The sequence below is a fragment of the Delphinapterus leucas genome, chromosome 10 (assembly GCF_059928025.1).
Source record: "Delphinapterus leucas isolate spDelLeu-1000000601 "Yukka" chromosome 10, BTC_Dleu_Yukka2, whole genome shotgun sequence".
NCBI classification, from domain to species: domain Eukaryota; kingdom Metazoa; phylum Chordata; class Mammalia; order Artiodactyla; family Monodontidae; genus Delphinapterus; species Delphinapterus leucas.
The window spans coordinates 14,298,415-14,320,822 of NC_143138.1; the positions used below are offsets into that span (position 1 = coordinate 14,298,415).

The 22,408-nt window shown below is 41.3% G+C and overlaps 1 protein-coding gene across 1 annotated transcript in view; it reads left to right on the plus strand.

The window, feature by feature from the left end:
- RNF144B (ring finger protein 144B) overlaps positions 1-22,408 on the plus strand; it is a 219,733-nt gene that overhangs the window by 102,254 nt on the left and 95,071 nt on the right. The window contains exon 10 of the mRNA XM_089918402.1: positions 16,071-16,155. Coding sequence (XP_089774528.1) covers positions 16,071-16,155 — 85 coding nt within the window. The remainder of the gene's footprint in view (positions 1-16,070; positions 16,156-22,408) is intronic.

Below are 22,408 nucleotides of genomic sequence, written 5' to 3' on the forward strand. Positions count from 1 at the left end.
AATATCAAATCTTGCTTCTTAATACTATTATACAATTCCATTTTATCTTTGTTTGCTATTAGTCTACTTTATCTACATGAGAGGAAGGTATTCGTTTCCCTCTCCCCTATGCTCTCATTTTTATCAATTCCCTTGTATTTCTGGTGGTTTTTGCTTATGTGTTTTTAAAACTATTTTATTTAAGTCAAAATAAAATTCATATTTTAATACATGTTAGCACATATTAACATCAAATTTAAAAATATAGTAGCATAATAACAACAGAGCCTCTGACCTCTTCTTTCCATCTTTAGTCCACTCCCCAGGCAACCTTTAATGAGTTTGGTTTTGTGTTCATCTAGTGGTGCCTCTGTAAGTCTAAATAGTATGTATACACCACAAATTCTTGTTTGGGAAGTTCCTTTGAATATAACCACAATATGAATTGATTTCTTGCTACTAGTTATGAGGATTTAGCTCACTTATACAAACTCCCTCCTATCCTTCCTACCTCCTCCCAATATTGTTACATCATTACTTTTAATTCCTTTCTTGGTTACCTTTCCAAGCTTAAGAATTAAAACCTCCATTTCCCTTTCCATCCACTAGACTGTATCTTGACTCCCTACTTTGTAAAAAAGGCTATTAACATCCTTAATCCTTCCTTCCTCCTTTTCTCCTCACCCTCTCCCAATTTTAATTTGTAAAATCTATCAGTTGTACTTTTAACATTTTTAGTAAAAACAAAGGAGAAAGTATAGTATAGTGGCAAGACTGCCTCTAAAGCCAGGCAGGCTATCTGGAGGTTTGACCCACACATTACTATCTGCATGACCTTGGGCAAGTTATACAACCTCACCATGCCTTACTTTTTCTACCTATAAAATAGGAATAGAGGCTGATTCTAAGTTCAGTATCTGATACACAGTAAATTCTCATTAAATATTTGTTGTTACTGTTATTTTTATTGTTATCAATACATTTCAAGACAGATATTTATTTTTTATTTTGTCTTTTATGTTACACTTTCAAGAGATTGATTCTAAAAATTGAAACCTAGTAAATATTTTCATTTTTATAAATACTTGTTTTCTTTTAGAGTCAAGCTGTGTGGTATGATTCTATTTCCTTAATAAAAGAACCACTTAAAGGAGAATGCTCAAATGGATTGTTCTTTCTTATACTTCACTAATTGTTAAAAATGCTACATTTTCCATACCTTTTTTGTTTGGTTTTTGTTTATCCTGGAGTTTCTGATTGCCTTTTTTTTCTCTAATTGATAAAAAGAAACATGTATCTATCATTAGATCATTATCACTTTTAAGAGTCTTAATCATTCTGTATTTTACTTGAGACTTACTCTGTTCTTTGTTACAGAATCCATCAAGGTACTGTTCTAACTGGTTAATTTCCTTTCTATTGGTACATGACTTTGTTATATAACTTTCTGCTTTTCCCTGAGTATATTTTATATGTTTTTTTATTGCACTTGTGAATTTTATCATATATTCAGGTACTTCCTCTTCTCAAATCCTGTCTATTCTATGGTGTGTACTCTTCCCTCAGTGACTTCCCTCCCAGATCACCACTTCTTCCTGCCTCAACTTATACTTTTAGGCCAGCTCCATAGCTGTCATGCTGAGACATCTTTTCTTATTCCTGGTTCTGATCTACTATTTCCTGTGTCTCTTGTCTTCTTTTTCTTGGTTAATCCCCTTGTTTTGCTGGAGTAAATCTTCAACTAAAATGCGTGGGAGGCAAACTTTCTTAGTCCTTCCTTGTCTGAAATTTTTTTAGTCTTCCCTCACAATAGAGTTTGGCTGAGTATTGAATTTTAGATTGTAAATGCTTTTCCCTCAGAATTCTAAAGATATTAATTCCATATCTTAGTTAGCCTGTAGGGGATTTATCTTTTGCTGTTCTTAACTTTCACAGTAATGTTTAGAGTTATGAGTCCTTTTCCTTCCTCCTTCCTCTTAGTTGGTAAATCTTTTCAATGTGAAGACATGTTTTCTTCTTAAGCCCTAGGAAATTTCCTTCTATTATTTCTTTGCCTCCATTTTCTCTTATTAAACTCCTATTATATATTAAATCCTCTGTTTTAATCCTGCATGTTTCACCTTCCCTCTCATGTTTTCCATCTTTTTGTTCTCCTTTATGGGAGACTTCCTTTACTGGTACCTTTCAACCGTTCTATTTTATTGTGTATCTTAGCAATCATATTTTTAATCTCCAGTAATTATTTTTAATATTCATATTCTCCTTTTGCAGAACATCCTGTTATAGGTGTAATATCTATTCTAATCTCTCTAAGGATACTAGTCAGAACTGTACTTTTAAAAAAGTTTGCCATGGTTTACTTCTTTTGTGCTGCAGACTTCTCTCAAATGTTTGATGTTTCTTAGTAGTCTGTTCATATTTAGATGAATGAATTAAATGATCAGATATTCCTAGGGGTTCTCACAGTGGATGATGTTAGATAGGCAGTAATTTTTGATTGGTGAGCTGGAGGTCCTTGTAGGAATGGTAAATTGGCTATGACTGTCATAAATTAGAAGTAATGACAGACCTATAGTGGTAAACTATCATTTGGCAAATGGTTTTGTTCTTCTGTTTAATAGATTTAATACAGTAATCTTTTATCTAGGAAGTATAGAGCCCAAGAGGGCCCCTGGGATGTCCTCAGGAAGTCTGTCAGTACTGAAATTGTGTGTAAAATTATTGTGTTGCATATATATTTTCTGGAAAGAGGTTTCCATAATTTTTAGGAGGCTATGACACTAAAAAGATTAACAGTATTCAATAGGAGCATTTATCATTTAAATTCTGGTGGATAGGTATTTCTGCATAATGCTGGAATTAGAAAAAAGCATTCTTTTTGTTGGTTTTTAGTAAAAGGAGAAATTTTGTTTTCTCCTACAAATAATGGATTTGAGTGTTTTTATGTATAGTTGACATTTCTGAGCTTGAGACTGAGGCATATTTCTTACTGAAAAGCCTAAGTCACTCATTACATGGAAGCCCAGAAGAGAATATTAAGTAATTTCCAACGTACGTGGTGGCAGGATGAACATAAGCTGGTCTCTCCTTCTGACCACCCAAGTGGCCAGCTACTCTGAATGCTTTTTCTTGTACCTTCATATTTTGGGTCCAAACTAGCTAAATCAGGGTCTTCTAGAGGTTTTCTCTAAATAAGCTAGTGAGCGTTTACCTGTCCCTAAACAAAACCCACAGATCTGCCTACCTAAGTTTGGCAATCAAAGCCCCGTGGCCACTAGCAAGTTTGCCTCTACTTTGATCTGTGATGTGTATGACACTATATTCTTTGGCTGCTCTAAAGCAGACTGCCAATTAGATCCAAATGTGTCAGCCTTGGAGTGGGTACTGGTGGTCAAGTTTCCATTAGTGGTTACTACTGATTGATGCCTGCAGCATTCTGTTCATTTAGAAATAGAAACCTATTCTCATGTTTAATCTTGGGGTTGGGAGAGGAGGTAATGGTGGGGTTAGGGGGAGAAAATCCCAGAACACAATTAAATCTCTTTATATCTCTCAACTTTTAACTTCTGTTTTTCCTTTAACACAGGAAAGACTCAGAATAGTAGGAGGTTGTGATTCTGTTGTTCAGATTAGGGTATGCTTTTTATTTTCTGAGGTATAGAAGGTTGAAAGGAAGAGGAAAGAAAGCAGCATTTATTGGAAAACAGCTCTGTGCCTGCAACTGTGTTAGATACTTTCACGTGTGACCACACGTGTTCTCTAACAGTTCTACGAGTTAGTGTCTGCATACTGTTGAGGCAATCACGGTTCAGAGAAGAGGAATAGAAGAATATATTCCTTCAATATTGCATACATTATTGCATACATTATAAGTGCCAAAACAAATTCACACAGGTATCTGTTGGATTCAATAGTCTGTGCTATTTCTATTCCACTGTATAACAATGTTAGTGATTATGGAGTTAATCCCTCTAGCATCTGAAAAGAGCTTGGAAAAAGCCTCTATTGCATAATGAAAAGGGGGATATTTAGGCTAGAAGCTTACCTGTGGGTCACCATAGACCAATACAGTAAAAATTAAACCAGGGGCCTAATTTCTAGATTTCAGCTTTTGCATTCATACTCAGAAATGGACTGGGGTTTACTTTTCTTATCTACACTTGGGCTAGTTTCTTGAAATCAAATCATTGTTCTGAGAAGTAAACTACACCAGGGGAAAGGATGGAGGAGAAACAAAAAAACCTCTCTTCTTTGTTAATGAGTCATATTGTCTACACTTGGTTTTTCATTGACACCAGCTGGGGTGGTTTTTGCCCATCTCTCAAGGAGGATCCTAATGATGATTCACGGGGTCTGCATCTCATTTGCGGTACCAATTAATTCTGGAAACTCAAAATGCATTCAATTGAATGTATGTTTAAAAACATTTTTTTCTTTCTCCCCCACGCTTTTTTTGGGAGGAGTGTAATTTGATATTTGGGACTGTGTTACACAAAAGTTGGTGGAGTATACTTCACTATGGCTCTTGAGAAAAGGGAGGTTTATTTTAACCAGAAGTTTTAGCAGTGGTGAATAGCCTGGAGCAGAGGTTGGCAAACTTTTTCTGTCAAGAGCCAGATAGTAAATATTTTAGGCTTTGCAGGTCTATGTTCTCTGTGGCAAATTCTCGACTCTGCTGTTGCAGTGTGAAAGTAGCCACAGACATTATGTAAACACATAGGTGCAGCTGTGTTTCAATAAAACTTTATTTACAAAAACAGCAAGTGGGGCCAGATTTAGCCTGTGAGCTGGAGTTTGCCAAACCCTAGCCTAGAGGATGTCTCAGGTTTTTCTACGTATATAATACCTACCACCAAGCAAATAGTAAGTACTCATTAAAAGTTTTTTTTGTCTTTTTTTTTTTAATGACTAAATGCATATACAAAGGAACAGAAGAACTCTTTCACTATGGTCTGAATTCATGTATTGAAATTCATATATTGGAAACCTAATGCCCAAGGTGAAGGTATTTGGACGTGGGGCCTTTGGAAAGTGATTAGGTCATGAGGGTGGAGCCCTCATGAATGGGATTAGTGCCCTTATAAAAGGGACCTCAGAGAGTTAGCCTAATCCCCTCCCTACCATGTGAGGTCACAGCTAGAAATTGGCAGTCTGCAACATGGAAGAGAGCTTTCACCAGAACCCTACCATGTTGGCACCCTGATCTAGGACCTCCAGCCTGAGGAATGTTGAGAAATAAATTTCTGTTGTTTATAAGTCACCCAATCTATGGTATTTTGTTATAGCAGCCAGAACAGACTAAAACATCTTCCAAGGCTTCATTAGTATCAACTGTGTTATAAAATAAGGAAGGAGTTGGTAGGAATACTCAATTTATAGATAGAAGAATAAAGTATAAGAAATTAGGGCCCCTAGAAGTTGTGGGCAAATTTTTATTCAGAATTCAAGCTTTTATTTTTTGGCTGCACCATGGGGCATGCTGGATCTTAGTTCCCAGACCAGGGATCAAACCTCTGCCCCCTGCATTGGGAGCGTGGAGTCTTAACTGAACCACCAGGGAAGTCCAGAATTCAAGCTTCTTGACTGTATTCAATGCTGCATTTGCTGATCTCCCTTGGTTTCATATTATTTTATCATTTATTCTAAGGAAAGCTGCTTGGTTCAAAGATAATACTCTTCATTTCTGCTGTATCAGATAAGTTTCTCTGCATTGTAATAGATGGAACAGCCTTCAAACAGACTTAAACAATACAGGGAATTTACTGGCTGATGAACTTGAAAAGTCCAGATGTGAAGTAGGCTCCAGACAGGCTTTACTCAGTCACTCAAAGTTACCAAGGACCCAGTTCCTCTTTGCCTCTGTTCTGCCTGCCACCTGGGTGTCTTCACGCTTAGATTCCACCCTGTGGGATATCCCTTAAGGTTGTCTTGTTTGGGGATGGTGGAGTGGGCAAAATGAACTTCTCAAACTTCTGCTAACCTTGACCGATTAAGGAAACAACATAGATAAGAATGGACTAACGTATCCTCATTTGGTCATGGGGAGCAGAATGAAATTAGGTAAGTTAATGGAATATTTGGCGGTCTTGAGCACTGGGAACAAACCAGAGAGTAGATGCATTCTAGGGAAAAGAGCACCTTTGGAGGTGTGTAAGAGCCTAGCAGGGATGCTGAGCCCAAAACCATTTAGAGTCACTGGAGTCTAGGTAGAAGTTGGGATATAAAGGTGGATGAACAAGTAGGGAAGAACCAAATCCTGAAGCCACCTGAAGCAGTCAGCTTTTATCTCCAAGACAAATGGGCATTGCTGAAGAATTTTGAGCAAGGGAGTGATGGAATTGGACTTGAACGTTAGAAAAATTATTCTGACAGCTTTGTGGAAGGAGGTTCAGGGAGAGGCAGGAAGAAAAGCAACGAACTTAATACAACCAGCTGCATAGAGCTTAGCAACAACAGGATGGAGAAGAGAGGAAGAGGAAGAGAGCCATTTAGATAGAGTTAACCCACTAGATATGGGGAAAAGTGAAGCAGCCAGAATGACTTCTGGGCTTCTATTTCAGCAGCTGGGCCCAAGGTGGTGCCATAAACCGCGATGGATATGAATAAACATATCCCTGTGCCTTGGTTTTTGAGGACGTGTATGTGGGGGTCTGGGCTGTATTGTGTATTTTTCCAGATATATTAACCCTAATAGAGGTGACAATCCCCAGATATTATCCTAGTTGCGCAAACCAGGGTGGGATCTCTGCAAAGTCTATAACTAGTTTAAAGCCTTGGTTCCTACCTCCTTTGAGAAGTGCAGACTGCTGGCCAGATTGAAATCAGATGTAGCCACAGAGCCCCTGGGCTACTGAGCCTCTTCAAATAAGCGCTGGGTGAAATCATTGTGGAGGGAAACTGACCTTTCTGCCTAATCTCCTCAGGCTGCTCTTGTTAATGGAACAAACTACTTGTCAAAGCCACCTGGCCCTGAAAGGAAAACAATGCCTTTCTTTTGCTTTTGTAAAGAGCCTGGCAGGAGGATTCACCATATGCAAATGCCTTAGGCATCCTGGTGGGGAGGGACGGGAGGGGGGCAGTCCTGAGCCCTGTGTCCATCTGTGACTCAGCCAGGCCTCACAAGCATTCTCCAAACCTGCAAGGGAAGAAAGCGAGTTGAAAGGAGCCTTGTCATTGTTCTGGCCATGGGAACATATGTCAGAAACATTGTTCCAGCCGCTGCAAAAAGCACTGCTTCCCGGGCAACATCATGCATTACATTGGTGACAGTAGCAGCTGCAAGGCCAGCCTGTGAGTGACCAGAGGAAGGGTAGATGCACGGAGAGAGAGCTGAGTGGGCAGTCACAATTTTGCAAGACACCCTCTCCTTCTTCAGGGTCTCAGCTTAGCCTGCCTGCAAAGACCTGAATGTTAGGAATGTGGCTGGGAGGCAAACTGAACGTGTGATTTAATCAAGTTTTGTTCTTTAGCTAGAAAATGCTTTGAGATTATGGTAAAAAGGACCCTAAATTGAAATGCAGTGTCATTCTCATTAGCAATCCAGGAAGCCTTTGAAAGCTCCAGTGTGAGTGAGCTGATTTTCAGGTAAAGCCAGTCTCTCAAGCATAGCTGAGGAGGTGGTGAATGGGCAAATGGGCAGATGTGGCAGACAGAGCCGTGAAGTACAGCTATGAATGTTACAGAAGGAAGTTTTTTTGGTTTTGTCTCTAGCTTCCTTTTTTCTCTGGCCCGTCTGTTTCTTTCCTGTCTTAAAATGTTCTCTCCTGATATTATGGAGAAGAAAGAAGTCCCCAGGACTTGGTTTTAGGCACAAATGAGCAACTGAAGCGGTCCAGAGAACTCTGGTCAAGCCAGTTCAACAGCCTGCGATGAATGTGCGTGATGCGTCAGGCACTGTGTTACGAATGGAGCTCAGGGGAGGGGTGATAACAGTTGAGACACAGTCCACGTTCTGAATATGCTCACTGTCTGTGGGGGAGGATGGGCATCTTTTCAAGTCATTGTAACACACATCCCAATGTAGTAAGGGGTCTGGGGCAGGTATAAACAAACTAGCAGGCAATGCAAAGACAAGTAGAAGTATTCTGACAAGAGACCTGGGGAAGGTTTCAGGAAATAACTGATATGGGGAGAGAGAGCCAGGGAAAGACAGCGAGACGGTGAGAACTGACAGTATTCTTGCTGAGGAGGAGCTAGAAGGTTCTGAGAGGAAATACAGCTGCAAAAACTGTTGGGATGGGTGACACAGCAGGAGGCCATCTATGATTAACTTGCTTCCCTCAAGGTATTGGAATTTGGGACAGTTAATCTTTCATAGTTAGGAAAAGTTAACACCTCACTGAGTGTTGGAAACGGGCTAAATCGGGTTGGATTCTCACTGGGGTGTTTCCATAGGAACAGATGAGGCCTCTGACCTTTCAGAGTTAAATGGCTCAGCCAGAAAAGGAGAAGAGTAGAGTTTTTCCTGGTCTGTTCTTCCCTAGTTAATATTTATTGAGAGTCCTTCCTGGGTGCTGTGGAAACCACCTGATTACGAGGAATGTGGAGTCAGTTGGAGGAGATACAGAAGTCGTTTTTATTGCTTAGAATATGAAACTGACGTTTTTCAGAGCCCCTGAAGGCACTGAAACCATTCATCTAATAAAACATTTCTCTTAGGCCTTTACTCTGCAAGCCAAGACACATAACAGTCCTTCTGGAGGTCTTGTTTCACATATTCTTTGAGACATGTGTTTCCGAACACTTGGAGTGAATTATGCGTTCGCCTCATTTTGAGTCAGTGACTGCTTCTGGAGATGACTTGGATGGATTGTTTGGTAGCACTTTTCAGGGTCAACAGAGCCCCACCTAAGAAAAGTGGGAAAATGCAGAGGCCAGAGTCCCTACAGCACTACAGAAGGGGTGGTGTGGGGTGGGAAGTGTGGACAGGGCAGGAAGTCACATTTATTGAATATCTTTGTAGGTACTTTGTAGGCACTTTGCTAGGTACTTTGTAGGCAATATGTTCATTACTTTTTGAGACTCTTGAAGGAAATAGCAGGTATCCCTATAGAATGATGAAGAAAGACTCTGAGAGGTGAAGTAACTTGCCTAAGGCCTATCTACTGGGCAATGATGCAGCGATGATTCATAGGCCAGAATACAGGGCTTACACCACCCTGCTGGGGCTGCTCTCAGGGCAAGTGCTGCTCTATCAGAAAACAAACAATACTGTTCTTTTATTGGGCTAATACCAGGAAAAAAGAGAGCGCAAACAGTACTACTCCACCAGCAACCTTGCTACAGCTAGAGCAAAACTTTCAAACTTTTTTTTGTTCAGCACTGTAGTAAGAAATATATTTGACAAGAAGATCCAGTGCAGTTTTACATATAAAATTTCAAAAGTTTTATGAAGCGATTCTTACATTCTGACTGCGAGGTGCTCTGTTTTCTGTTGAAGTAATCTGTTCTATTCGTTTAGTTTAAAAAAAAAAATGCTGATCCTGAATCTTCAATTTGGGGGTGGCCTGCTTAGTGAAAGCACTCGTTGGGGGTAACAAATTGGAGATTTATTTGTAACATTGGACAAAGGAATTTTGGCAAGTCTTTCCTCTTTTGCATACACCCCTCTGGCTAAAAATACAATGTTACCCTTTTATGATTTATTTTTCCCCTAAAGGCTGTCTGGTTCTATTGTTCATAAAAGAAATAGGTAAACCATGTACCTGTCTCCAAGAACCTTTCACTCATGTGTAGGGTTACATGGCAGGGTAGATTCTGCTTCTACCTTCCTAGGGACAAAGGGCTCCAGTCAGCCCTCAATCGAGAGGGAGTTTTGAATGGGAGGAAGCTGATTACGTCTGCTTTTTAAATTATTTTCCTTGTCCAGGTCATGTAGAGAGAATTTCTCTCATGACTCCTATCTGTGAGTAAATAGAGCTTTTAAAGCCTCACGCTTTTACTTTAATCATGGAAATATTGCTAGATTTGGTTGAGGGGATTGGAGAGAGATAGGTGGTATTTAATGAGGTGGATTTTACAATTCCATTCACCCTGACGGGAGGGGCTCTGATATGAGGATCACGTTTGCCAGGTTGGTGGGAAGAAACCTGTAGGAATCAATCATTCTGAAGGCACTTTGCATGCTATGAAGTGCCAGGCAAATATGAGGAACTATTGCTATTAGTTGCGATGCTGAGTAAGAGCAGAGCTCTTTATCTTGTCTGTAAAAATGGCAGGTCTTTTATTTTTTTGTTGTTATAAATTTATTTATTTATTGAATTTCTGGCTGTGTTGGGTCTTCGTTGCTGCACGCGGGCTTTCTCTACTTGTGGTGAGCGGGCACTACTCTTCGTTGTGGTGCGTGGGCTTCTCATTGCTTTGGCTTCTCTTGTTGAGGAGCATGAGCTCCAGGCGCGTGGGCTTCAGTAGTTGTGGCGCATGGGCTCAGTAGTTGTGGCTCGCGGGCTCTAGAGCACAGGCTCAGTAGTTGTGGAGCACGGGCTTGGTTGTTCTGCGGCATGTGGGATCTTCCCGGACCAGGGCTCGAACCTGCATTGGCAGGTGGATTCTTAACCACTGCGTCACCAGGGAAGCCCCGGCAGGGCTTTTCCTGACACAGGTGAGGCTTGTAGCAAATTATTGCTCTTTGCCTGACCACAAAAATTGTTACTCTTTATTTGACCAATAAATCCAAGACACACTGATTCCCTATTACATACTAAGTATCGTGCTGGACTTTGTGGAGGCTGAAACCAAATGAGATGTGGTCTCTGCACTTTAGGTGCTTAAAATTGATCTTCAGGGAGAAGAGACATTTAAGGCACAAAACAAAAACATGAGAAGTCCATGATGGTGTGTAACTCAGTGCTGAATGGCATGCTACAGAAAAGCCAAATGGTCAGATTCGTCAGAGGAATCCAGGTCTGCCTCATGGTCTGTGAAGGAAACTCCACATTGGAAATTAGACAGAAGAATGAGAAGGCAGCAGAGGTCTGTTTATCCGGAAAACTCTACTCAGTAACCTGCAACTCTTGGGATTTATTTGACCTGATTTGTGGTGTTGATTAAACTCAGGCTTCAAGACATCCCATGCTCTATGTCATGCACCAAAGCCTTGGTAAAGAATTTAACTGAAGGACTGTGACTTCTGGGTCTCGGTGTATTTGTCAGCTTGGGCTCCCATAAAAAAATACCACAGACTGGGGGGTTCAAACAATAGAAATGTATTTCTCATAGTTCTGGAGGCCGGGAAGTCCAAGATCAAGGTCCTGGCAAAGTAAGTTTAGTTCTGAGGCCTCTTCTCTTGGCTTGTAAGCTGCTGTCACTCACATGACCTCTTTTTTTTTTTTTGCGGTACGCGGGCCTCTCACCGCTGCGGCCCCTCCCGTTGCGGAGCACAGGCTCCGGACGCGCAGGCCCAGCAGCCATGGCTCACGGGCCCAGCCGCTCCGCGGCACGCGGGATCCTCCCGGACCGGGGCACGAACCCGCGTCCCCTGCATCAGCAGGCAGACCCCCAACCACTGCGCCACCAGGGAAGCCCCACATGACCTCTTTGAGAGAGTGCTAATCTCTTTTCCCTTTCTTATAAGGACATTAATCCTATCATGGGAGCCCCATCCTCGTGCCCTCATCTGAACCTAAGTATCTCCCGAATACCCCACCTCCAAATAGCATCACATTGGGAGTTATGGCTTCAACATATAAATTTGCGGGGCGGGGGACACAAACATTCCGTCCACAACACTCTGTATGCTCAAGTTCTGAGATGAAAGGGAGAAAGGGAAAAGCACAACAGAACTTCCGCCTCCTCTGCCACCTTTGAGCTTTGTTGTAGCAAGAACACATCTAAATATTCTACTATCAGTGATGTGGTCACTTCTTTAAGGCCTCACTGATTTCAACATTTTTGTTATATCTGAAGTTGAGGCATGTTGGAAGGTTGCCAGAGTGCCATGCACCAAATTATGTGTTGAGTATTAGGGCCTCTTGAATGCATGCACTTGAGAAGTGTGTACTCTGTTAGGCAAATCATACAACTTACCCATCAGCTTCCATAATTAATCTGACATATAAATAGTAGACAGGCCACTGCTTGGTTCCTTCCCAATTGACTACCTATTCCTGACTTAGTAATAGCCAAAAGTTATGAGTACTTTTTTTCCCCCTTTGGTTCTTCCATTATTTCCAATGCCGTCTTCCTATTTGAGTCTTCTCTTCTGCTGCTTCTTCCTTCCTCAGAAAGACATAAAGTAGCCATGAATTGTTTGTCTCCTTATTTTTCTGGCTGTGGACCAAGAGGAGCCATACCTGGTCCATTCATTTAAGATAAGCAGAGGTGGGATGTAGTTAAATGTTTATAAAGAAAATTTTAAGGAAAACAGAGTGTAGGGGGTTAGTGCCCTCTGAGCCAGTATTAGAAGAGGCCCCTGATGTGCTGGGCAAGGCAACACTTGGTTTGTGAGGGAAGAATCCCACAGCCTCAATAATGACCCATGGCCACTGAGCTTCTGAGGTTTTCCTTCCAAGTAAAGCAGGTTCCTGGGCAAGTAGGGTGACCCTAATTTTCAACATTAATTTTTCTTATCAACATTCAGTTTCTTAATATGCTTTGCCAGGGTAACCCAGGGAGGCATGTCCATCCTTTTTGATGACCTAACCTAAGTCACATCACTCAGGATATCACAGAGGATATCTGTATGATTATATGGAGTCAAAGAAACTTGTGGATGGAGGAACTTTAGGGATTCTTAGTCTGCTTCTTGATCTCAGGTAAGGTAAGCAAGGCCCACTGGGATGGTGTCTTATGTCAGTCAGCAAAAGAGCTGACACTATATCTAGGCCTCCTGACTCCCACTCAATTCACTGTCATTTTTCACTGTGCCCAGCTTGGAAAGTTTATACTTTTGTGTGTGTGCGTGTGTGTGTGTGTGTGTGTGTGTGTGTGTGTGTGTGTTTGAGGTAAACTTCCTTGGAGGATTGCCTGGTATTTTATCAAAATGCTGGAAATTATGGGCTTCCCTGGTGGCACAGTGGTTGAGAGTCCGCCTGCCGATGCAGGGGACACGGGTTCAAGCCCCGGTCCGGGAAGATCCCACATGCCTCAGAGTGGCTGGGCCCGTGAGCCATGGCCGCTGAGCCTGCGCATCCGGGGCCTGTGCTCCGCAGCGGGAGAGGCCACAACAGTGAGAAGCCCGCGTACCGCAAAAAAAAAAAAAATGCTGGAAAATTTATGTTTATGGTTTAATAGGTAAGGTTGGCACTGATTTACCTTTTTTCACATTTTTAGCAGAGCAAGTAGCAGATCTAGAGGTGATAAAGTTTAGAAAATATGCTGGGATAAAATCTCTTAAGTCAACAAAACTAAGGCCATGTTTTGTTCAGGGCTCTGTGTTTTGTTATTAATTCATCCTGGGGTCAGACTGAATCATTGCCTTTTTCTAGGCAGTTTTCATGGGCAGTTGTCAGAAGAGAGGCTCTGTTTTCAGGCATTGCGATATATATTGGGTAGGGGGTGGGTGGGTAGACAGATATGGTATCAGGGAGAAAGAGAGAAGAAGATGGCAGTGTAGCCAGAAAGGAAACGGCACTTGTGTCAGGAAACATACTTCTTTTCCATCATGATTTTGTTATTGAAATATAGTTCATTTCACATCTTAAGGCTTCTTCTACTATTGCGGAGAATAAAGATTAATTAAAGGTACACTTTATGACAGCTTGTGTGTTCACAAAACATCCCACAACAGGAAACCAGGAGACAAGTTGCCTCAACTCTGCAACTAAGAATCCAAGAGCGTCCAAAAGACCCCAGTTCCTTTATTTCATGAAGCGGTGAAGTAGATGACTTATTTAGTTCTCTTGTAGTTCCCCAATTCTAGGTCATCCCTCATGGCAAGATACCCTGTTTCTGAAATCGTCCTGATTTGGTTATGTACTCTGCCAAGCAGTGCAATAGATACTACTGCATACAGTCCAGAATTGCCAGGTTTGCTAGTTAATACCCTGAAGGTCATGAGTAGGAGGCTGCCTTCCTTCGTTGCCAAAAACCGATTAGGACGATTTTGTAATTTGGAGATAGATGGGATGTCTGGAAGGCATCTTGGCCAGAGAATTCCATCATACCCTATCTTGAAGGCTTGTGATAAAACTACCCAGCTCAGTGTCTGGCACTGCACAGCTTCCCTGGGAGCGTAGGTCCCCTCCTGGTAAATATTTTTGATTGCTTGAGGAAAGATCTTAGGTTGCCTTAAATGAAATTGGCCTTGGGACATTCTCTAATGGTTCAGGGCTCAAGCACTTCACATTTGGCCCACCAATTAGCCTTTTCTGGCTGCTCCTTGAAATTGCCTAATTCTCTCAAGATGTCTCCACATGTTTTGGAGTTGTCTCTTCCTATGGACTCTCCAAAACTTGCCTGTCATGTCCCTTGTTTCCTAAGGTTCTAACCAGTCTTCCACATGACAGCCAATGATTGCCTGCCACATATATATATACACACACACACATATATACATATACATATATATGCATATATATGTATATATATGCATATACATACACACATATATACTCATATACTCATATACACACATACATACACATATATGCATATATATACCCATATATATGTGTATATATATACACACACACACCCCTATATAAATTACATATATAAATATATACATAAGAAAGTGGTGAGGGAAGGGATCACAGTCTACAAACTCAGTCTGTGACAGATCAAAGAAAAACAGTAACTTCAAAGCTTCTGCCAGGTGTTAAAGGTAATGAAGTTTTTGTTTAGGAAAATACTGGATGGATCATTTCGGTTAAAATAAAAAAAAAAATTAAGTGAATGTGAGCTTGCTTGGGTGGTAGCTTGGTAGAAAAATGGTGAGGACCCCTGGGACTGAGAGAAGACAAAGGATGATAGAAAAGTCTGGTTGAATATGGTAACATAATAGTTGTTGTTGGCTAAGGGAAAAAAAACAGCCAGCAGTAATCCCCTGTGACAGGATGGAGAAGCTTCAAGAAGAGTAATGCCTAATACCCGGTGATAAGTTTTTCTTTAGCATTGGTAGTGTTCTTCTATTAAACCTAAGCTTTTAGTAAAGGCTTGTAATGATACAGTTGCTTTGGGTGTTGAAAGGAGGTAGGAAGGTGGTGGCCAAAGGTGAGGGGATAGAATGAGGAAAAAGGTCAGCATTCGCAGAAAGCAAGATGGTAAGTAGGACTGAGAAACCAGCAACAGCAGGAAGTTGGAGTGATATGAACCAAGAGAACATGGTTCCTAGACTCCTTAAAAATATCAGGGAGATGATTGGATTTCTCAGCATATGTTAGATGGTAGCTCTAGTCATTTTATTTGAGTATTGATGAAAAGGGTGACCCCTGAATAGCCGGTAAACTTGGGGACATTTGGATTATAGACCTGGGACATGTACATGCACAAAATGTACAAAATGATCTGGCATTGGTTGACACTGTATACTCCCGTGCCAACTAAGTTTGTGGTTGCATATTAACATCCAACAAGGAGCTTTAAAAAATTGCTTTGCTCTGTCCATCGCCAGATAGTCTACTTCAAATGCTCAGGGTTGTGAAGCCCAGGCACTGATATTTTTAAAAAGATCCTTAGTTGATTCCTAATATGCAGGTAGGGTTGAGAGTAATAGATCAAATGGCTCTTTTAGGATAGGTAGTATCCAAATAATTTTTGCTCACTTCTACTCCAATTTTAATTATAGAGATAAAAAGTGATCTGCAGGGGGTATTATCAGCAACAATAATTCTTAAAATGGGTTTATATCAATAAAACATGGAATTTTATATCTCAAACTGCACCATATTTAATTGTACAGTTACTAAGCAATATCTGTTTGGTGCAGGACGACATGGATGTCATTCAACCTGGATTCTAGTTATGACTCAAACCAACATACTGTATTTGAAGTTTAATCTCCTTATCTGTGAAATACGGCTCCTAATAACATCTGTCCAATCTACCTCATGAGTTAGGAATGAAACAATACCATAATAGGTGTAAAAGTTTTTGATAAAGGTAGAAAGTTTTACAGAAGTATAGTGTATTGTTATTTTTCCTTTCCTTTGTAGTCCCATTTAGCCACACACTTGAAGGATTACGCGTCAATTTCGGATCAGTGGGAGGCGGAACCCGCGGGGGCGGAACCCGGAGACAGTACGGTCATTTTATGTAAGGGACTTGTGCGTCCACGGTCATTTTATGTAAGGAACTTGTGCGTCCACGAGTTCGTATTCGTGTGTGTCCTGGAGCCAGTCCCCAGAGGATACCGAGAGCCGACGCTGTAAGTATATATGTGCATATATACACAGAAATGTATATAAATATATGTATACCGGTGTACACGGGTACATACATGTCTGTTCGGGACTTTGGAAGCAAGGCTATGCCAAGGCAGCGGTAGGCCATGCGGAAAGAAACCGCTAAAGCACGGTTGTCCCAGGGCAGCAGCGACCACAGCCTCACCTTTGTGCTGACAAGGCTTCTGGATATGATCGTAATTGAATAAGCTTCGGGCCTGCTTCTTTTTCTGCCTTTGGATGCCTTGTGTGGAAGTTATCTCTAGGTATGCAGTGTAACTGGGGAGGGTAGTGTGGGCACTGGGGTGCCCTAGAGAGCTGGGGCCACTTGCCCAGCTCTCAGATGAAAGCATTTCACATGGATGTGGAAAAGAGTTTTAAGAGGGGCCACTGACAGGACTGCACTCTCAGAAATGGGTGGCCCTTCTCAGTAACTCTTTCCAGTTCTCCTATTCCCCTTTACCACCTCCTCCTCCATGGTGAAGCACTCAGGGCTGAAAGGTGCTTCCTTCCTGGTTTAGGGCAGAGAATCTCTTCCCAGGTCTTGGGCTCTCCCCAGCGGGGAAGGAGTGCCAGCTCTTACAAAGGCTTTATTGTGTGGTGTCAGGAGGGGCTGGCCCAGGACGGGCAAGGCAGCTCTGTTGTGGGCCAAAGAAGAAGCCCTAGTAGGGATGGTCTAATGGGAGGAAAGGATGTTGGTGGGTGTATGGTTAAATCATAGTAGGGGATTTCAGTGAAAACCCAAAAATTATGTGGTGGTTCCCCTTCTTTCACAGCAGCCTAGAATGCTCTTTTATGTGAGCTGTCTTCAGGGAGGATTAAGAAATCTGGAAACAACATGGTTTTACTGCCCCAATTTTTTGCTTTCTTGGGCTCTTCTTTCTTCCCCTATCTCATGGTTTTTCAAGGTTGAATCTGGATGTGGAAACAGTACTCTGGGTCCTGTTCTGCTCAGGGTGGGATTTGTCTGAAGTATTTAAGGTCCCCTTAAATCAGGGGCTATCTCGGGGCCTGAGATAGTACAGTACTTCTGTCTTCCATCTCCTTCCCCCAACCCCAGTGAAAGTGAGGGTACCAGTGCTGGCTGTAGGTATGATTTGCCTTTGGTCCCTGGGAAGTCTGTGGGCCTGGAGGTGTAGGTGTGGGGCCTTAGGGCATTTCCATGGCAGTGTCATTCTGGTCTTCAGGTTCTTCTTCTGTAGTTTTCAGAACAGTCCTTGGGTTGCTGGGAGCCAGGGGTCTGTATTTGGGTCTGAATCCTGCTGCCAGTTAGTCCTGTGACCTCAGGTAATTTACTGCATCTCATTTTCCTCCCGTTACCTGTTGGATGGGAACACTTTGTCAATTATAAATTAGTGTAAAGAGCTATAATTCTGGTACTTACATGGTGGCTAGCTTGATTTTTGTTAAGCATGTATGTATAGGGAGGGAGGAGAACGTCATCATTGAGTTTAGGGTCAGAAAGAAAGATTCTGTAAACTTAAAAGTGTGGTTGCTGAGGGGCATAGAGGAAAGGAAAGCACAGTAGGTGCATTTCAGAGTGTGGTCAGTTGCATAGACCAGAGAGAAAAGGTTGGGGTGGGGGAGCAGAAGGAGAAAAAGCTGGCTGGGCCTTCTGTTAAAAGCTATGAGAGATGACTTTTTTGGTGCAAAGAGATAACAAAATCTCTCCACAGTGCCTCACATTCAACCATTAGAGATTTATTCCTTTGGATGAAACACTGTCTTTTTGGTTACCATTCTCATTTAAAATATAGATGTTTCTAGGGGTAACATATTAATCTATATATACCTTTTTCTGTTCATTTCCCAACCTGACAGGGACAGCCTGGGTAAAAGTGATGGTACAGGATTAACTGTGAAGGATAAGTTAAATCAGTCTATGGATGAAGAGGAAAACTTTAGAGATTTCTTTTCACTTACTTCACCATTTTGCTTAGACCTCAGCTTCACGTGGAGTTTGCTGAGAGGATAGGGAATGAGTGTGCCGAGGCTTCTGCCTGATACTGGAACTGAGTCGGGGTGATACTTTAACCAGAGAGTGGAGAAAACAAATCCCTGGTGTCTAGATACTGAATAACACTTCTCTTCCCTCACTGTATGCTGTTGAGTATGTTGGCCAAGCTCAATGGAAACACTGCATACCCAGGCAGAAGCACCTCATGCCTTCTGCAGAGAAACTGCTTTTCCCTTCACAGCCTGTGTTGCCTCAAGACAAGCTCTGATATCAGGGGGAAATGTGTGCTAATGGCAATTAATAACCCGTCACAGTTCACAAAAGCCTTTCAAATCCATTATGGCATTTTGTTCTCACACATTCCTCTCAGGGAGGTAGATGAGATTCTGGATCTAATTAGTATATGAGAAAATGAGAACTCTGAGTTGCTGGGAAAATCATGAAGTTGCCTTGAAGCCACATTGCTGGCCCCTAGCAATTGAATCAGTGTTGACGATGATAATGGTAGGTGCTTCTTCTGTTAGAATATCAATTTATTTTTGTTTCTTTAGCTCCTCTCTGATGAAAATGATACCTACAATGGCAAATTTGAGGCACCATATGTGAAATGCTGAGACCCCTTGGTGAGAAAGGGGACATTGAAAGCCAAGCATGCTTGCGCAGTTACTCTGATGCAGCAGTTTTCTGGTGCCATCTAGTGCTTCACAGTAGGAATGGCAGATGAATGGCTCAGTCATAAAAGGACACAGGTTGCAGCAAAGTGAGTCTTTAAGGTGACAGAGTTGAGTTTTTCTTAAACTGGGTATGTAAGTCATTGTATTTATTTTCAGAGGTTTGAGAAGATTGTTTTCTTTAAAAGTTGTCTTCTCCCACAGATACTTTAGGATTGGGAGGAAAGACCTGATGAACAAATTCATAGCATGTTATATTATTCATTTTACCCATGGGTAGTTGCATATTAAGAGGACTACAGAGAAAGAACAATAATTAACCCTAAAGAAGGGATCCCTTTAATTGACTCTGAGTCCTTTGAGGGTAGGGAGTAAGTTGGTTATCTTCATACCACTAGCCTAGCAAACACTGGCCACATAGTAGGTACCAGTGAATATGCGTTCTGTCTCTCACTGATGGTATGATTTCACCCCAGTGGCATCTGGATGAGGAAGGTGTACACCCTGCTGGCCGGTGGTCTTCTCAGATCGTGAGTGAGTTATGGGATTCTTCGCTTATTTTCACAGAGGCAGGTAGCCTGAGAATGGGAGGCATGTATCTTTGAGACAAATACCAACCTGGTCCTTTTCTAGAAGCAGGGCTGAATATTTTAAAGGATAGTTAAGGAATATGAAAATATAAGAGCATTTAAGGCATAAAACAGAGAGAATGTTAAAAATCCATTTATAGGCCCCATCCTTAAAACTGGAATTAGGATTAGAGTCAGGGACCCTAGCTGAACGATAGAACAGGCATGGGCCTTAATTTTAGAATGGTTTCCCCTGAGGCAGAGCTTTCTGAGACACAACTCTTGCCTTTAAGGGTGAGCTTCAGAAAAAAGATACTTGGAAACAAATATGGTTGACCCTTGAACACTGGTTTGAACTGCGCAGGTCCACTTTTACTCAGAGTCTTTCGATCGTAAATAGTATAATACTGCAGGGCCCGAGGTCGGTTTAATCTGTGGATGTGGAACCATGGATACAGAGGAACTTAGTATACAGAGGGCCAAATATAAGTTATACTCGCGTTTTCTACTGTGTGGAGGGTCGGTGCCTCTAACCTTGCATGTTCAGGGAGGGTCAACTGTAGTTTGCTCTTTAGACATTTTAATTCTTGCTCTTGGTGACCCTATGCATAGGGCATCACTAAACATCCCTAGCCCTAGGTTTCACCTGGCTACTTATTGTTGAGCTATGGTGAGGGCATGTAGCCATGTCTGCTAATGTTCAATCTAACATCCACATGGAAAGGTACATGCTTTGAGCCTTTCTTTTAGGAACTGGGAGTCAATCTAAGGAGGCAGAGTCTACAGGCCTAAAATAAGTGTGATGATACTTACTCTTCATTTCTATTTCATTTTTACATTTGCTTTTAGCAACAGCTGTGTGCATGAAAATGTGTGCGGGTCAAACATGGGACTAAGTAAAGGAAACTGGTTAGTTCTTTTGAAAAACAAAGAATCTTTTTGAAAAGTAAATAATCACACAATTCAACTTGATAATCTATGTGTAGGCCAAGATATGTTCATTAAGGGTCTCTCTTGTTAAATACATGTTCCATGTTTAAGCGATTACAGAAATTCATTTAATCCTTGAACAAGAAATGGATTGGCTTGTAGATATTTATTGAGGCAAAAATGCATATGTCCCTTTATTACAAAAATTATAAATCACGAATAGATTTTCAGATCAACCCTCCAAAAGCTATTAAACCCATGAGATAGGTTAAATAATGCAATTTGTAACTGAAGCAAGTAAAAAGAATACAGGTAGAATAGTCAAAACTATGAAGGAGATGCCAGATTCAGTAGAAATACATTTTTAGTTATCAGGGTTGTTTCAGTAAACGTAGTGTTAGAGAAACATGAAGAAGAAAAATACCTTTGTATTGAGATGTTGGTGGCACTGATTCTTGTGTCTAAGTTAGTCTAAAAATGGGTAGCCTTCTTGCGTTTGTTCAAAGTTGGCCGTTTTTCCCCTCAGAATTGAAGCAGAGTAAGAAGAGGAGAGATTTTTTTTCTGGACTTAGCACATAAGATCTAGAAAATAAAGATGGAAGAAGAGAATTTAAAAAAAAAAAGTGTGGGTGTGAAAAAGATATCTTGAAGTTAGCAAGTGGCCTGTAAGTAGAGAAGTTAAGAAAATCAACTCACGGGAGTTTGTACAACCTCCTGATTCCCAAAGGAAGTGAATCTATGTCTGCTAGTTTCCATGTTGGCTGACAGTTATGTACGTTAAAAGGAAAATAGTATTTTGCATGTTTAATGACTTTTGAAGATCATTTGCAAAGTTTTTTTTTTTTTTTTCACATAGCAACATGATACAATGGTTTGGGAAAGAAATTTCAATTCAGGAATTTTCTTTAAAATCAAAGTCTAACCCCCCTCCCTAATCCCCGTTAGCATTGATGTTTTGATTCCTATACCAGTAAAGAGCCTAGCTTGGGCTTTTCAGGGTGACATCCCATCCAAAATCTCATGGCAAGCAAGCTTTTCACAAGTATCCAGTTGCCTTTCTGTCTCTCTATGTGTCAGACAGGCAGGCAGCTGTGAGTCATCAAATACACATTGGGGTCACTTGGGAGATAGTCTTCATGAAAATAAAAAATGGGTTTGAGTATTTATTGATTTTTTTCTCTTCAGTGTGGAATGAGAAAGCTCCGTCAAGTAAAGCAGTGGGTCCTTAAAGTGTGGTTCAGGACTAGCACCGTCTAAGTGATGCACTTGGGAACTTGTCAGAAATGCAGTTCTCAGGCTTGATCCCAGACCTACTGAATCAGAAACTATGTGTGTAGGACCCCAGGTGATTGTGATCCACACTCAAGTTTAAGAACTTCCGAGTAAGTTCTGCGTGGATGAGGTGGGGAGAACTAAGGGAAGTAGGTTAGGCAGTGAAACCAGTTCAGGCCAACTCCTTCCAAAATACAGTCATTGTTCTATGGCTGAAAGAAGTTTGAAAGGAACATTAAAGGTGGTCTCCTGCAGTGTTAGGAAATCAACCAAACACAGCTCGAGGGAGAGTGGAAAGGGATGGGGGGAGTACTACTGATTTTCTCTTGGGGTTGAAGCTGAAAGGTTAATCAGGTCTACAATCCCTTATTCAAATTTCTAACTCACAAAGCTCTGAAAACCAAGAGTTTTAATGTAAGTTTGGCACCAAAATTCATTGGTGGCAAAACCTGTCTGGAATTCATATGAGATTATTTATGATCATTATATTTATCCCACTTAGAGTGAATATTTGTGTTTTGTTTTGATAATATTTGATAAAATATTAATACATTTGATTATGGGGTAAGGCCCCATATTCTACTGGAGGTCTTAGTAATTCATTATATTTGCTTTCTAAATTCTGAAAAATTCTCAATTCTGAAGTATATCTGCCTCAAAGATTTCAGAAAAGGGATTGTGGATCTGGATAGGTTTAAGAGCCTCTGGTCA